The sequence below is a fragment of the Leuciscus leuciscus genome (genome assembly GCF_965113295.1).
Source record: "Leuciscus leuciscus genome assembly, chromosome: 25".
Taxonomy (NCBI): domain Eukaryota; kingdom Metazoa; phylum Chordata; class Actinopteri; order Cypriniformes; family Leuciscidae; genus Leuciscus; species Leuciscus leuciscus.
Window position 1 is genome coordinate 28198539 of NC_138724.1, and position 17516 is coordinate 28216054.

At 36.7% G+C, this 17516-nt stretch overlaps 1 protein-coding gene across 2 annotated transcripts in view; it reads left to right on the forward strand.

The window, feature by feature from the left end:
- Positions 1–4445: 4445 nt before the first annotated feature.
- tead4 (TEA domain transcription factor 4) overlaps positions 4446–17516 on the forward strand; it is a 30410-nt gene continuing 17339 nt past the window's right edge. The window contains exons 1-2 of one of the 2 annotated variants that reach the window (XM_082160731.1): positions 4446–4578; positions 16154–16218. In XM_082160731.1, coding sequence (XP_082016857.1) covers positions 4572–4578; positions 16154–16218 — 72 coding nt within the window. In that variant the 5' untranslated portion in view covers positions 4446–4571. The remainder of the gene's footprint in view (positions 4579–16153; positions 16219–17516) is intronic. The other variant, XM_082160732.1, reaches the window with a different exon arrangement.

The following is a 17516-nucleotide window of genomic DNA, read 5'->3' on the forward strand; positions in this document are numbered from 1 at the left end:
TTTCTTTCTTTCTTTCTTTCTTTCTTTCTTTCTTTTTAAGGAGGCCACAAGTATTTCCTTCACTAAAATGTTTCCTTCACATAATTTGCATTTGTCAACAGCATTAATGTTCAAGCTCAGTTCTAAGATCATGAGAATGCTTTGTGCATATTTGTATGTTTTCGTCGATCCCTGTTTGGGTTTTTTTGTATTTGTTTTGTTATTGTTGGTAGACAAATGAATGATCCTAAGACAATCTCAAGGAATCAGAATGACTGTGATTGTTTGGGTCAGCGGGATCTTAAAGAGCACATGACCGCAGCGGCCGCTCTGCCAGCTGGCCTCATGGGTAAATATTTCGAGTGTTGGGGTGAGGAGTCAGTGCCCGGGGGACATAATATTATCCCGGCACAACAGGTGGAATGAGGCCGGTGCCCACCTGCTCGCGGCACTGGAGGAATTATTGTGTTATTTTAATAAAAAGCATCATGAAAACACAGGGAAGCATTATTAAATGCAGCATCAGGCCTCATTAGAGCTCATACAGATGCGTTTACATGTGGCCTCGTCTGTGTCTCTTCTGGAGAGTTCAGGGGCCGCTGTCACCCTTTTCCATTTTGTTTTTACCATGATTATGGAATAGCTAACATATGCAGTTTAATTGGTTTAATGCGTCCCGTGATCAATATTTGCGTTCTAGATTCGTTCTGTAGTCTTACTTTAAAACAAATGCACACAGCAGGCTGTCCATACAAATGTGTGTGTTTATGGAAGTGTGTGTGAATATCTGCATGAGTCAGTGTGTGTATTGTGCTGTTAGGATCAGGAATTGTCTGACATAAACATAAACACACACACACACACACACACACACACACACACACACACACACACACACACACACACACACACACACACACACACACACACACACACACACACACACACACACACACACACACACACACACACACACACAGCAGCTTAATCCTAAATTTTAACAGTTCATATAGATTAGAACATAATACACACGTTTTATAATTTGTGTATTATTAAATGTGTATTATGCGTGTGTGTGTGTGTGTGTGTGTGTGTGTGTGTGTAATCACATCAGATTACCATGGTATATATATCCCCAACACATGGTATTGCTATGGTAAATGTCCATAAAACATAGGATTACAATATTAATGTCATCACATAAAAGTGTTGTGGTGATAAATCAATAGTATTTGATATTTTAACTTTAATGGTACTTCAAAGGATACCATGGTCACAGTACATGTCTGAAAAACCGTGATAGCAGTTTGTTTAGTGCCATAATTCTGTAACATTTGCACCATTAAAATAATGTTGTATTTGCGTTGCTGCAGTGTTAGCCACGTTTAACCTGTAAGGCAGTTGTGTTGTTTTAGTGCTATTATCACATTAACACGCGGTTATAAGAGACACTCTTAATGAAACACTCGCGGTGTGTCAGGAACTCTTGATCAGAGCCGACCGGCTCCTCCGGCTACACTGTTATTGGTCAAACAATATGAGCTTTAAATTAATGTACGGCCCACAGCTAATATCCTGTGTGTGTGTGTGTGTGTGTGTGTGTGTGTGTGTGTGTGTGTGTGTGTGTGTGTGTGTGTGTGTGTGTTTGTGTGTGTATAGGTTCACAGCGACTCACAGCTTCACATTCCAGCCCTGATTAAAGTGGATTTTGTTGTGTGTTTATGTTTGTTTTATGCTCTTTGAGTCGTGCCGGTGTGTGTTTGTTCTGTATGTTTGTTACACACACGTGAATCTGTGTGTGTGTGTGTGTTTAAACGGGAAAGGTTTTATGTCTTTTACTCAACTTTTGTTTGTCATTCCAAAACTGTATGACTTTCTTTTCTTCTGTGTAACACAAAAGAAGATATTGTGAAGAACATTTGGAAGCAAAAAAAAAATTTTTTTTCATTAAAAGAAAAATTTGTATGAATAAAAAAAAAAATAAAAAAAATAAAAACAATCATTCTGGTTTTGGAACAACATGAGGATGAGTAGCCTAAATGATTTCAGATTTTCAAAATTTTGGACTATCACTTAAATTCTTCCCAACACCATTTACTTTTGTGTGTGTGTGTGTATAAAAACATGTAAACTCATTTTAAACTAAAGCAATAATCTATCATTTTTTTGTGTGATTTTGCTATGGTTAAGGGGTTTTCTGAGTCATGCACAATACAAAGTGGCTTTAAACCATTATAACCATGGTAAAAAATCACTTTAATGCACAGCGTATGAAATGGCGACAACAGCAAAATTATAAAAGATTTTTAGATATTCTGAAGGCACCAGCTTGATAGTTTTGACTAAAACAAAAACAACTTGTAATTGAAATAAAGCTGAAATAAAATATAGATATTACATGAAAACTCTCAAACATAAATGAAATGTTGCTTTACTTTAGCAACTAACTGAAATAAATCAAAGTGTAAGTACTAAAATATTATATTTAAAAAAAAAAAAAAAATGACAAAGGACATACAATTACTAAAACTTAAACTAAAATTAAAAATGAAACTGCAAATATAAAAAAAAAATATATTTTTGTTTGTGTGTGTAGTCGTAGAAAGTGTATAAATGTTTGAAATGGTGCTATATTTTGTTGTTGAAGTCAGTTCTGCATCCAGCATTACTATTGTTCAGAACTTCAAGGGTTGTTGCTCCGATCTGTAAGTGCGAGTGAGTTTTGTACAGGAAGTCAAGCTCAGAGTAAAGCTTTGCTCAGCAGCTCACACACTCACAAACACAATAATTCCCAGAATTGCACCGAAATGTTTGAAAAAAACTCAACTTGCGTGTAACTAATCATTTAGGTGCAAACTCAGTTCATAGAGAGCCACAGTCCAGCAGAGTTTCCTAATTAAACACCTGATCCACTAAACTAAACTCTGCACCCCTGGTTTACACGGATCTCTCTTCATATCACATGCTGGTAAACTCATGAAGTAGAAATGACAAAAAGCAAAGTGTGTGCATTTGTTTTGAGGGACCCCTGATCAGATCTCTTAAAATAGCGCTGTCTGGCTGCAGGCCGATTCTCATTGCAGTTTCGAGGCTGCAGACGTGGTGTCACTCTGTGTCCCCGACTAATGTGATTTCGGAACCAAAACGCTTTTTCCAAGTAGGATTATGGAGTCTGGGGATCTTTCTGATGAATGCTGATGACTGGGGGTCGCCTCATTCACGCCGTAATGATACCAGACTGGAACCCTGGCGTGTAATATAGCAACATCTGCAATAGCAATGGCCAATCTGGATGACGTAATAGCAAATTGTGGGGTTTTTTTCATTGAATCTTCCGAGATTACCTTAAAGGCACAATATGTAAGGTTTTCCGCCATTTTTAAGGGATTCTCACACCCTTTTTTATGCTGCTACTCCCATAAGAGTTTGGCCGATCTTAAATCTTCAGACCAAGTCTTGCAAAAGTCATTTACTGAATGTTTGATGTTCAACACCATTTTCACTATTTTGCTGTCACAACAATTGCTTGATATTCTCGTGGTCTTACATACGAAGTTTCATGTAAATACACAAAAGCAGTAGAAAGATAATTCCTGACTTCCCGTTTGTCATCTTCATTAAGGTTTATTGGGAAAATAGTGAATTTTTATACCAAGTCTCACAAAAGTCCCTTAATGAATTTCTGGCGTTCAGCGTCCCGATAAAGTTTGACGAATTCAGGAATTATCGCGCCAGTGCTTTTGCGCATTTACACAAAACTTTGTGTGCAAAATTGCTTTGTATTCATTTTTGCTACAATTTAATTATTGCGTTTTCAGGAGGAGAAAAAAATCACAGCTAATGAAAATTTTTTTCTTTTAAGCAATATTATGTTTAAAATTGAGGTTTTTACTTACAGGTAATGAAAAAAATATTTGGGGAAAATGTATACATTTAAGTTGAAATGCAGTAAAATTAAGTTAGATTAATGTAAATAATAGGATTGAATGAACTAAAATAATATAAGTGTGATTGACAGTGAAATTAGGTTCATAAAAAGCAATAAATTAAGTTTTTTAAAGTTAAATGTCATTTTGACCAATTTAAGTAATTAAAAAAAAAAGTTAAGGTGTACTTTTCCTAAATTTATCAAAGTGAGTGCAATGACCAAATCAATCTGCTCAGCCGTCTAATGTGCGTATATATGCAGCTATATTTGAATTGTATTAACATTGCCTCTTTTATTGTATTTGCAAAACTACTACATCTTTTATCGATTTGAGCTCTAATGCAACGTGTTCTCTTTGTAGGATTGAGCTTCTGGCCGGTTCCAGATCTGGGAAAACCCGCCGTTTACCCGCCACGGAGCCTCAGCCGCCCCGTCAGTATCCACTAAGGCGTTTTGCTCTTCCACCACCATCCTGTCGTCCGAGTGGGTCTCGGCGTCCTCTCCGGGGGGCGCTAGCGAGGAGCTGAGCGAGGGATTGGATAAGCCTCTGGAGAACGATGCGGAGGGCGTGTGGAGTCCGGATATCGAGCAGAGCTTTCAAGAGGCGCTGGCGATCTATCCGCCCTGTGGCCGACGCAAGATCATTCTCTCCGATGAGGGCAAGATGTACGGTATGCCCCTCCCCTTTTGCCTCTCTGCTTTTTCTTTTGCAGCCAATCAGGGATTTCGATGAGATTTCTGCACCAATACTGGCACCACAGGGAAATATTAATGTGGTTTCCCAAACATCTGAAAACATCTGGCTTTTCTTTTCCCCCAAAAAATATTATTCCTTAAAAGTACCTTAAAAGTACTAGTGGGGAGTGATTGATTGATTGATTGAATTATTGATTGATGGATTGATGGATTGATGGATTGATTGATGGACTGATTGATTGATTGGTTGGTTGATTGGGTTGATTGATTGATTGGGTTGATTGATTGATTGATTGGTTGGTTGGTTGGTTGGTTGGTTGGTTGGTTGGTTGGTTGATTGGTTGGGTGGTTGGTTGATTGATTGGTTGGGTTGATTGATTGATTGGGTTGATTGATTGGTTGACTGGGTTGATTGATTGGGTTGGTTGGTTGGTTGGTTGGTTGGTTGATTGGTTAGTTGATTGGGTTGGTTGATTGGGTTGCTTGGTTGATTGATTGGTTGACTGGGTTGGTTGATTGATTGGTTGACTGGGTTGGTTGGTTGATTGGTTAGTTGATTGGGTTGGTTGGTTGATTGATTGTTTGACTGGGTTGGTTGATTGATTGGTTGACTGGGTTGGTTGATTGGGTTGATTGATTGGTTGACTGGGTTGGTTGGTTGGTTGGTTGGTTGGTTGGTTGGTTGGTTGGACAAGCAAAAAAAAAAAAAAAACAGCTTGAATTACCAGTAATATTACACAGTCAGATTTTTATTATTTTATATTCCTTTCTGAAAATACTGTATAAAAAAAAACAAATTCCAAATTTTTTATTTCCAAAGCATTCAAATGGACAAACAAAAACCGATGCTCGCATACTTCCACCAAATGTTATTCACTAACTTATTATCAAGGCCATGTTTGAATTTATTTCTTTATCACACCGTCTCTTAATTGATGTTTCTGCTGAAGTATCTGGTGGTTTGTGTGGATTTTCAGACGTGTACAAGGACAAGTCAGTCAAACTCTAAAGAAACCTTTTGAATTGTTTACTAGTTTTGCGAACAGAAAACAAGCTGCCAGAACATAACACATTTCCAAATGCCTACAACGTCAGCTGCTCTTGATGCAAACGCTGCTTTTAGTTGTGATGCATCGAAATATCTGAATATGATTTATTTCGATTAGTTGTGCAGCTCTAGTCTGTATATGAATTGCTATAAATAGCCTATAGCCAATGTGTGTTTTTACTATAAATGTCTGTCTGTGTGATCCGGACCTGCTGATGGCCAGAAATTACCCGATGATGGGTTGGTGCAGCGTGATTTGGACCGAACACTGGATGAGAAGGAAAGTGAGAGGATGTGTGTGTCTGTCATCTTCCGATCAGCTGTGAAACTTTATAAATCTTCATAAAGCCGTGTGAATATCGGTGCAGAGGGAGGGTCGTAGGGGGCAAAAGGGGGCATCTGGGGTGGATCTATCGGGGCCGGTAGTTTAGGAGCGGTAAAGCTTGTCCGGAATGGCACGCCATGGGCATCCAGAGCTCCGAGTTCAAGGCAGAGAGGGTGTAACCCGACACGAGAATGGACGTTTACCCTTTGAGCATGTGCGACGGAGAGGGACAAATAAACACAAAGCGGGGGGGTGACAGACCACCTGTTTCTGCGGCCCCCGCTTGCGACCCCGTTGAGTGAGTTTGTGTGTGTGTTGCCTTTCAGTTCACCTCCAGCTGCCTCTCCTCATGCACACAGACACGACTGGATTTACAACACGCAAGGAGAGACAGACAGACAGAGAGAGAGAGAGAGAGAGAGAGAGAGAGAGAGAGAGATGGTGTTAACACTGGGATTACATGGAGCTCAGCATCAGCCACTATCAGCTCAGACAATCACTCATCATGCTTATCCATCAATACTCATCACCTCTCTCAACCAGTCGAGCTGTGAACGGATAGTTCACGCCAAAATGGAAATTAACATTATTTACTCATAGTCATTCGAAACCTTCAAATTTGTGACTGTTCCTCGCACAAAGCTATCGAATGACTTAAAATGACTTTTATTGTGAATTATGAATTTTAATTAATTCGATTGAATTTAAAATATATATTATTAAATGTATTTATGTGTTATATACTGTATAAATTGTATTTTATTATTATGAATTTTGTCACACACACACACACACACACACACACACACACACACACACACACACACACACACACACACACACACACACACGTATATATATATATATATATAAATTAAAGAACAATACAATAAAATTGTATTATATAATTATAGTAATTATATAATATTTATTTGAGTAAACCAAGCTTAACAAATGTTTATTTATTAAAATATTAAATATTAAAATATATTAAACATGTAAATGAAAATAAATAAATCTGTGTATTTAATTAATCTGAATAAAATAAACGAATCAATATTTTTTTTAATTGAAAAATAAATTGGCATATTTTTAAACCATTTAATTCATGTTTTAAAACGTATTCTTGAAAAAAAAAAAAAAAAAAAATTCCATTAGAGAAAGAAAGTTGTGCAGGTTTAGAATGACTGAATTATAACTTATTAATTAACTATTTGTTTAATGGATAAAACCTGACTCTGAATCATTCATCTTCCCCATTCCAGATCTGAAAGCAACTGTACAAACACATGAATATTTAATGAGATTGGACTTGCTTTACTCAGGTTCAACATGTTTCAAACCCAAGGTTGAGATTTTAGATTCAAAGAAGGCTGCAAAAAGTTAGTCCTTGTACTTTTCGACACTATATATGTTTCTGTATACTTCTATCTTTGGAAACGGCCTGCTCCCAGTGTTCCCGAGGTCAGGAAGCAGATTGAAAGTTTTATAATGTCTTCTTGAGCTATAAGAGAAACCTCAACCCAGCAGTGTTTGGCGCAAATCAGATAGAGCTTCTTTCATGGCTGCGTTTGGCCCCAGCAATTTCAGATAATCACGCAAATAGCGACAATCTACAGTGCTGAGCGGTCAAAGAATGAGGAGAATTCCCACAATGCACTCGTGACCCTTTTCCAGAGGTTTTTCTAAAATTCCTCCACCGCCATCCCTTCTTCCATACTGGTTTTTGTGGCATATTTGCATGGAAACTCACTGGCTGTTACGTGTGTCGCACATTAGAGTTATTATCCAGCTGAGCGTACCAGCGCACTTAGATTGTTTGGTTTTTGGTGTGCTGGGTGAAAACTCAACAGGCTTTGCCAAAGAAAACATTTCTTGGCTTTCGTCGTCACTGTACCGTAATGCATTCACTCTCCCGACCCGTAAAATTACACACAGCCGCTGAAAGGAAATACATTTGCCATGGTTTAATGGCTCCCAAGCATCCCGTCGGCAAGATAAGTACCCACATAATGGAGCACTTCTCCACCTGTTCAGAAGTTGTTAAAAAAATCAGGAGTTGTCGTTAAATGGACATTTTTTTGTGGAGGAATATGGGATGAGTGTTGAATGAGAAATCCCAGATGTGTGAGTCTCAGAAATCACATTACAGACTGTGCAACAGACAACATTTTTTTGCATTTTGATTTACAAGTTGTGGGATCGTGAGGATGCGAAGTCAGCTTTTGAATAAATGAAGCTTTATTTTATTGGCTGCAAAAGATGAAACCAAACCATCTCAAAATATTTAGAAAATTAAGCCTATTTTAAGGCCTTTAGGATTTTTTATTATTGTTTTTTTTTAAGACAAGTAAGCACTATTTCTTCACAAATTAGTATTATTGAAATGAGGAAAAAAATCTCATTACTGTAATGTAAAAAAAAAGATTATATGAGTAAGATTTTGTAAAAGAAGAAACTTCTACTGCATTTATTTGATCACAAATACAGTAAGAACAGTAATATTGTGAAATATTATTACAGTATAAAAAATGTAGTGTTTTCTATGTGAATATATGTTCAAATGTAATTTATTCCTGTGATCAAAGCTGGATTTTCAGCATCATTACTCCAGTCTTCAGTGTCACATGATCCTTCAGAAATCACTCTAATATGATGATTTGATGATCAAGAAACATTTACGATTATTATCAATGTTGAAAACAGTCGTGCTGCTTCATATTTTTGTGGAAACCGTGATACTTTTTATTTTACAGGATTCTTTGCTGAATAGAAAGTACAAAAGAACAGCATTTATTTGAAATCGAAATAATTTGTAACATCTTTATTGTCACTTTTGATCAATTTATCTGGTTATCTGCATCCTTGCAGAATACAATTTTTTTTTTTTTTTTTTTTACATCTTTCCGACCCAAATCTTTTGGTGTCCGTTAATAATTGTTGTGGCATTACATTTTTACTGATTTAAAAAAAAAAGATTGTTGTATTACAGCAATCAAAAATCTAATGAAAAACACAGAAATACAAAAATAAAATAAAATAAATGTAAAATAAATGTAAAATAAATGTAAAATAAATTTAAAATAAATTTAAATTAAAATAAAATAAAAGTTTGAAAACATGTTCATCTGTCATGAAAATAATGCTAATTTAAAATAATTTAAAAGTACAAAAAAATTGAATGAACATTTTTATCTATTATTTCATTTTAAAGTGTGACCTGGACATTGTTTTTGTAATATTAATCCGCCACATAAGTAAAAAATGTGCAATTTCACATTTGAAATTATTTTTTTTCTTTAAATTACTGTAAAAAAAAATTGTTATAGTAAGTGTTCGTACTGTAAATGTTAAGCATAGTCAACTTAAAATGTGAAGCTGAACTAAGTGACAACTTATATTTAAGTTGACTAAACTTAAAATTTTAAGACGGCACGAACACTTACTTTTTTAAGTTGAAACAACAATTTTTTTTACAGTCGGGACAAAATCTTAACCTTTTGCTGTCCAATAAAATAATGGGTCAAGAAATTGTCAATATTCTGTTCCTTCAAGTGACGTGCACTGCACTGTGGGATAAATGCATTTACAACGCACACTTTAGTAACTGTAGTACAGTAGTGTGCTATTCCACTCACACAGGAGTCAATGGGTGTATTGAGACGTACTGTTGTAAACGTTCATTAGTTGCCTCATGTCGAACAGATGGAAAAAGCCACCGTCCCTCACATAGGCTCGATTTTTCACAGGCACGTTAGAGGTTCGTTTATGTCTGAGGTCTCCGAGTGCTCTAATGAGTCAGTGTGTTTTGTGCTGGTCTGCTGAAGATCATTCCCTCTCTTTGTTTTGCTAAGGTCACAGTGGGGTCGCTGCCCCTCAGAGGTCATCAGTGCAGGACACTTGGGTGTTTCTGAGGAGGCTTGTTGGTCACACACACCGGCTTTCACTCTTAAATATGTGTGTGTGTGTGTGTGATTCTTCAAGGAAGATATATCAGAGTTTAAGTTTCACATCCATCCGTCTGTCTGTCTACGTTTACTCACTCACTACCCATATTATATTCGCTGGTTGATATGAGCTGCTCTTTTCCATGCAGCTAAAGTGGGCCATAACATTAGTCCTGAATGTAAGTTATATGATATCTTTATGTGATGAACAGATGCACATTCAAATTTATTAAAAATCCTCCCTCCTTCATCTCAAATCTCATTTGTGGTTTCTTGATCTGGCGTAATGTGATTAGTCAAATCTGAATATGCGCATGAATAAATACAGTGGTGTGTAGAATATGATCAGTGGTTTAAATTTGTTATCCGTTCTTTGTTTTTGTGTGTTTTCTGGTCTAAACTGAAACTTTTTCAAAGTTTTAGTTTCAACCAAAGTTATATAATAGATTTACTTATATATATATATATTTTGTGCTGTCAAATCGATTAATCATGATTAATCACATCTAACATAAAAGTTTGTGTTTATATAATACACAAACACACATATATATATATATATATATATACATACACACACACACACACACACACACACACACACACACACACACACACACACACACACTCACACACACACTCACACACACACTAATATACACACACATATATTGTATAAGCACAAACTTTTATGTGAGATGCGATTAATCGCGATTAATTGTTTTGACAGCACTATTTTTTATTATTTATTATAGTTATGTTTATGTATTCTGGTGTCTTTTTATTATTTAATTTAATTTTAATTTTGTCTTTTAAAAAATGAATAAATGATTAACATTTTAAATTTGTTATACATTTTTTGTTTGTTTTTGTTCGTTTTCAAGTCTTGTACTGTTTAGTACTATAAATATATATTATATTTTTATATGTCTAACATTGTTTAATTTGTACATATATATACACAGTGTATATATATATATGTATTATTGATTTAATTCATTAACTATATTTAATGTATGTTTTATATATTCTGCTGTCTTTTTTTATAGATTTATTTTGTCTTTTATTTCCATCCATTTGTAGGATATTTGCATGCAGAAAGTCAGTCTTTCTCTGATTTTCTTCGCTCATCACGTTCCTCTCTTTGAGATCCCCAGCAGTGAAATCTCACTGGCTACACGTTCGTGAACCCTAAGTGTGCCCTTTCTCGACCCTCGGGAGACCGTCTGCTGCCCAGATGTGCCCGCTCTCTATCTGTCGCTCCCCAGATGTTTGACAAACTGACGGTGCAGAAAGAGAAACATCTAAAAGCCAAAAGTCTCCATTTTCTCTCTATTTAATCTTGGAGAATCAATTGAGATTCTTAAAAATGTAAAGGTTCTATATTGACATCTATGGTTCCATTTAACATCCATGGAACCTTTAAATTGGACAAAAGGTTCTTTAATAATGAAAGAAAGTTCTTAAAAAAAAAAAAAAGTTATTTGAGGAACCAAAAGTGGTTATTTTATGGCATCGCTGCGAAAACACGCTTTTGGAACCTTTATTTTTAAGAGTGAGATCTGATGTGTGATTTCTTATAGTTTGCACAAGTCTTGTAATAATGTGCTTGTGTGTGTTAGTTGTTTATTGGAGCTGAGCAGACGCTGAAGGACTCACAGATCAGGAATGACTGGAATGTGAAGAGGAGGAGGAGGAGAAAGAGAGAGAAATAAAGAGAGAGAGAGGTTGAGTGGGAGGTTATGGATTTATGAGGTCGTTGTGGGAGCTGCTGTACCTTTGCTTGACATTAACTTTGTTTCGGGCCCTCTCAGACCCTCAGGGTGGACAGTGTGTGTGTGTGTGTGTTTCACTCTAGTGGAGTTGATATGAGTGACCCCTCTGTAGCTCCACCCCTGTGAACACATGAGCCCTCTGTAGCTCCGCCCCTGTGAACACAATGACCCCTCTGTAGCTCCGCCCCTGTGAACACATGACCCCTCTGTAGCTCCGCCCTGTGAACACATGACCCCTCTGTAGCTCCGCCCTTGTGAACACATGACCCCTCTGTAGCTCCGCCCCTGTGAACTCTCTTTAGACCACTGTGAACACATGACCACTCTGTAGCTCCACCCCTGTGAACACATGACCACTCTGTAGCTCCGCCCCTGTGAACACAATGACCACTCTGTAGCGCCGCCCCTGTAAACACAATGACCCCTCTGTAGCTCCGCCCCTGTGAACACATGACCACCCTGTAGCTCCGCCCCTGTAAACACAATGACCCTTCTGTAGCTCCGCCCCTGTGAACACAATGACCACTCTGTAGCTCCGCCCCTGTGAACACAATGACCACTCTGTAGCTCCGCCCCTGTGAACACATGACCACCCTGTAGCTCTGCCCCTGTGAACACAATGACCCCTCTGTAGCTCCGCCCCTGTGAACACAATGACCCCTCTGTAGCTCCGCCCCTGTGAACACAATGACCACTCTGTAGCTCCGCCCCTGTGAACACATGACCCCTCTGTAGCTCCGCCCCTGTTAACACATGACCCCTCTGTAGCTCCGCCCCTGTGAACACAATGACCCCCTCACATGTACATACCTAATATATAACTCAACTCAATTCAGTTTTTGTTATTTTAGTGTGCTTTGTTTTCTTGACCAAAACTGTACATAAAGCACAATAAAACAGTAGAATGCATATACAATTCTTTTTATGCACTATTCGGTTATATTTAGGAATATTCCTTTATTTATCACAAAAAAATTGCATATGTGTATCTTTAACGACATGAGCAATAAGTCACTAATAATACTGACACAAAACTTAGTTCTGGTAACTCGTCACGGACACTACGTCCATATATTTTTACAGTCTATGTTGTATTCGAACACCTTCAGTTCCACTAATGCTCACAAATATTTTTTTTAAAACAGTAAAATCTCTTTTCATGTAGTCGTGATGTTATATTGTGTCATGTTTATCAAAATAAAACTGATTAAAAAAAACGTAGACCCCACTAAATTGATAGTAGGCTTATGTTGAACTTTATTCTCGTACAAACAGACGCTGTATTAAGCAGTGCATAGAGTATTGAACGAAAATGTCTGTGTGTTTGAAAAATATTGCATTTATTTCACTTCGTCTGTCATAAAGAATGCAAACACAGTACAATGGGAATCAGAAAGTGTCCAACACACCTAATTATTCGTGACTCGGACTACACTAGTCGCTCTGTATGTTTTTGCTTCACTAAAAAGAACGGCTCATAAGAGTAATTTGTTTGTGAATCTGAATACACTCTCTCAAATTGAACCCGAAGCCACAAGCAATCTCAACTCAACAATGTCTCAAACTGTGCTCAATGAAAATGTGAACTCAAACATTTCTGCTCCACATTCAGATTCAGATTCAGATTGTTTTATTTAGTGCCATGTCAGCATTCAAAGCTATTTTCATGGCAAAAATTAAATGGCAAAAATGCAAATATCATATAAATACAATAAAGACCAAACAAACAAAAACAGCAAGTCATATAATACAAGATTTTAAAAAAATTAACATATGATTTAAAAAAAATCCAAAACCTTTTAAGGCATAATCTTACTAAATAAGTCCTTAAAGGATTAGTTCACCCCAAAATGAAAATTTCCTAATAATTTACTCACCCCAATGCCATCCAAGATATCCATGTCTTTCTTTTCTCAGTGGGAGAGAAATTATGTTTTTTGAGGAAAACATTTCTGGATTTTTCTTCTAACAATGGACTTCATTGGTTACCATCGTTTTTAAGTCCAAATCAATGCAGTTTCAAAAGTCTTTGAAGTGTTTAAACGGGCTGTACGCGATCACAGCTGAAGAAGAGGTTGTTATCTAGTGAAACGATAGGTCATTTTCAAAAAAAAAAAAAAATTTATAGACTTTTTACCTTCAATCGTTCGGATTGAGCTGATCAACAAACGGACAGGGAACTACGTCATCACGCTGAAAGGTCACGCCGGCGCCGGCAATACTATTTTAACTACTGTTCATATTCATCAGAATGCTATTCATATACTATTCATATTCATATTCACTGAATACTATTACTATATATATAATAGCAAACAATACTATTTGAACTATCCTCCTACGTACGGTTGCATTGTAAACAGTGGGGCGGTACTTCTGCCGGCGCCGGCGTGACCTTTCAACGTGATGACGTAGTTCCCTGTCCGTTTGTTGATCAGCTCAATCCCAACTATTGAAGGTAAAAAGTCTATAAATTATATACTGTATATATTTTTTTAAATGACCTATCGTTTCACTAGATAACAACCTCTTCTTCAGCTGTGATCGCGTACAGCCCGTTTAAACACTTCAAAGACTTTTGAAACTGCATTGATTTGGACTTAAAAACGATGGTAACCAATGAAGTCCATTGTTAGAAGAAAAATCCAGAAATGTTTTCATCAAAAAACATAATTTCTCTCCCACTGAGGAAAGAAAGACATGGATATCTTGGATGGCATTGGGGTGAGTAAATTATTAGGAAATTTTCATTTTGGGGTGAACTAATCCTTTAAGTGAGGTAACTTCATAAAAGAGCATTCTACTTGTATTAAATCCAGGACAATCTAATAAAATATGTTTAACAGAGAGGGGAATCTTACAAAACATGTATAGAGTTGGGTCTCCACCTTTAAGCATGGGTCAAACTTGTATGACCCATACGGCATCTGGTGTAGACCACTTGATCAAGAGTGATAGATTTGTGATGTTCCACATTCATCTTATAGCTCTGGTCTGAGAGGAGAGCAACGTCTGACCCTCTCATGCACACAAGGTCATTTCTCTGACATGTTCTTCATAAACAACCACACAGAGGGGGTTTTAGTCGGGAAAGGGGGCGTTGAGGGGTTCTGTACTAAAGCAGCGGGTACTAGTACTAGTGACCGGAGTCCTGCCGGACGAACGAGCGCTGAGATTTATGGGAGGCGTAAAGGCATATTCTATAAACATTGACACACAGACCAGCTGCTGTATCTCTCTCCGCCATCACTTCACCACGGGTGTCGAGACTATGCACATGCACCCTTTCGTCCAACGTGACCCGTATGTCAGCAGAAGCATCACCTCAAAAAAGATGAACACTCATGTAACCATATCAGCCAGCAGCCTGTAGCCCAAGACTGGTCACCCACTGAAGCTAAGCAGGGTTGAGCCGGGTCAGTACCTGGATGGGAGTCTCTCTAAACCCCGGCTTTCTGAGAGCCTGCTCTGTTCTGATTGGTAAGATGGCCCAGTCTGTTGTGATTGGTCTACTCTGCGTCTTTCTAAACCCCGCCTTTCTGAGACCCTGCTCTGCTCTGATTGGTCAGATGGCCCAGTCTGTTGTGATTGGTCTACTCTGCTCCGATTGGTCAGATGGCCCAGTCTGTTGTGATTGGTCTACTCTGCTCTGATTGGTCAGATGGCCCAGTCTGTTGTGATTGGTCTACTCTGCTCTAATTGGTTAGATGACCCAGTCTATTGTGATTGGTCTGTTCTGCTCTGATTGGTCAGATGGCACAGTCTGTTGTGATTGGTCTACTGTGATTGGATTAGGCGTGGCTTTGGACGGCAATTTGCAGGGAGAGTGGGATTGTATGCTTTCAATGCTAGCAGGCTAAAGTTAGCATTTCCCAGATCACCTACTGCACCTTTAACAAAGTCAGAATTTATTTAATTTTATTTTTTACTTGTAAAGTATGTTTTAATGTATATATATTTTGTTTATTTTATCGTAGATTTATTTAATTTTATTAACTACATAAGATTTTAATTTTCTGTTTATTTATTTTAAATATTTGTATTATATATATATATATATCAGATAAATGTTTGCAACATTGTTTTTATTTGTTGTGTATTTACATGTGTTGTATATATACATATATATATACAGTGTATATATATGGTTTATATTAACAAAAGTAAAATGTTTATAGTTTTTTTTATTTGTAAAGTTTTAATGTACATATATTTTGTTTATTTTATAATAGTATCTAAAAAGAAATACTAATAATAATTATTACATACTGCGTTAGACTAAACTGGGAAGGGTCATAGCACTTACATATTGTCCTATTGTTAGTTTAATTGCTTCTATTGTTCTCCTCATTTGTAAGTCGCTTAAGTTGAATAGTTGTAAGTGGATTAAAGCGCCTGCTAAGAGACTAAATGTAAAACGTAAATGTAAACTTCTTTTCTCTTTCTTTTTTTCAGGACGGAATGAGCTAATCGCTCGGTACATCAAGCTTCGCACAGGAAAGACACGGACCAGGAAACAGGTACAGAAATCTAGAATATTTGGTCATTGGATCTTGTTTTTCTGTAAAATACAGTATCTAAGGTCTAAATTGAATTCATACGCAAAATTTAGTAAAATATTACCACTCGTTTTCAGAGAATGTTTTTCGAATTCCATAGGCAACGTTTTTTCTTCTTGTTTTAAGCATAAACATCACTAAAATTACGCTTAAAACAAGAAAAAAGGGTAAGAAAATTTACTTAAATCAAGATTTATTCTCTGAAATATTCTCATGGGTTTGATTCACTAATAATAAGACAATTCTTATCTCGAATTTTGCTTTTCAAGTGAATTTATCTTGTTTTAAGAATGTTTAGATATTTTCATTGGATGCTAATTTAGAATTATAATTATTTATTTTTTTGCAGTGTATTTGTATATAAATATGTGATGTCCCTTCTAAAACTAAGTGGATTAAATTGGTTAATTACTTTTATTTGACCGCCATGTCACACATTAACAGCAACAGGAAGTACAGCAAATGTCAGACTGGGATTTAGAGATGGGATTGTCCTGTTTAAACTCCCAAACAGACTTTCACTGAGTGTAAATGTTTGGCCCCCGAGGGCCTCCATGCTGAAATGGACTTGGGCGGTGTGATTTATGGCACGCGGATCGGATATCGGTGTGTGTCTTCAGCACCTCTCTCAGTCCTGCTCGTTAGACCCACAAACAACTGCTGGGGGTTTGGGATCCGATAGCGTTCCCGCCGGCATTCGATATCGCATGATGTCACTCAGGCCTTGTCACATACTGAGTCTTAAGCCCTCTGAGAGAGTTGAGGTGAGCCGGGGGCCCGAGAGGAAAAGTTATCACTAAAAACAAGAAGAGAAACTAGAATCGCACCTGATATGTGAACAAATAAAGATCAGAGCAATCGCTGACACAAAACAACAGATTTGCTTTCTTCTTGCGCACTAATCGACAAAAGTTTTTACTAGTTTAGATGATTAGAAATCAGTACTTTACCATCACTAATAGTTTTTTAAGCCTTACTTGAACAGAACTAGTTCTTCATGAGGTGGTTATAGGTAAAGTTTTCCATGAGTGCTTCATGATTTCAATCCCATCCGAATTTGAAAACAAAAATGTTTTAATTTTAATATTTTTTTTAATTTAAATTTCTTATTAAATTTATTTCTTTAATTTTTTATTTTAATTTAATGTTTAAAATTTTAATTAAATTTTTTTTTTTATTAATTTTTTTTTTTTCATTAAATATTTGTCATTTTGTCATTTTTAATTTTCAATCAAAAAAAATTCCTTTGCCGAATATAA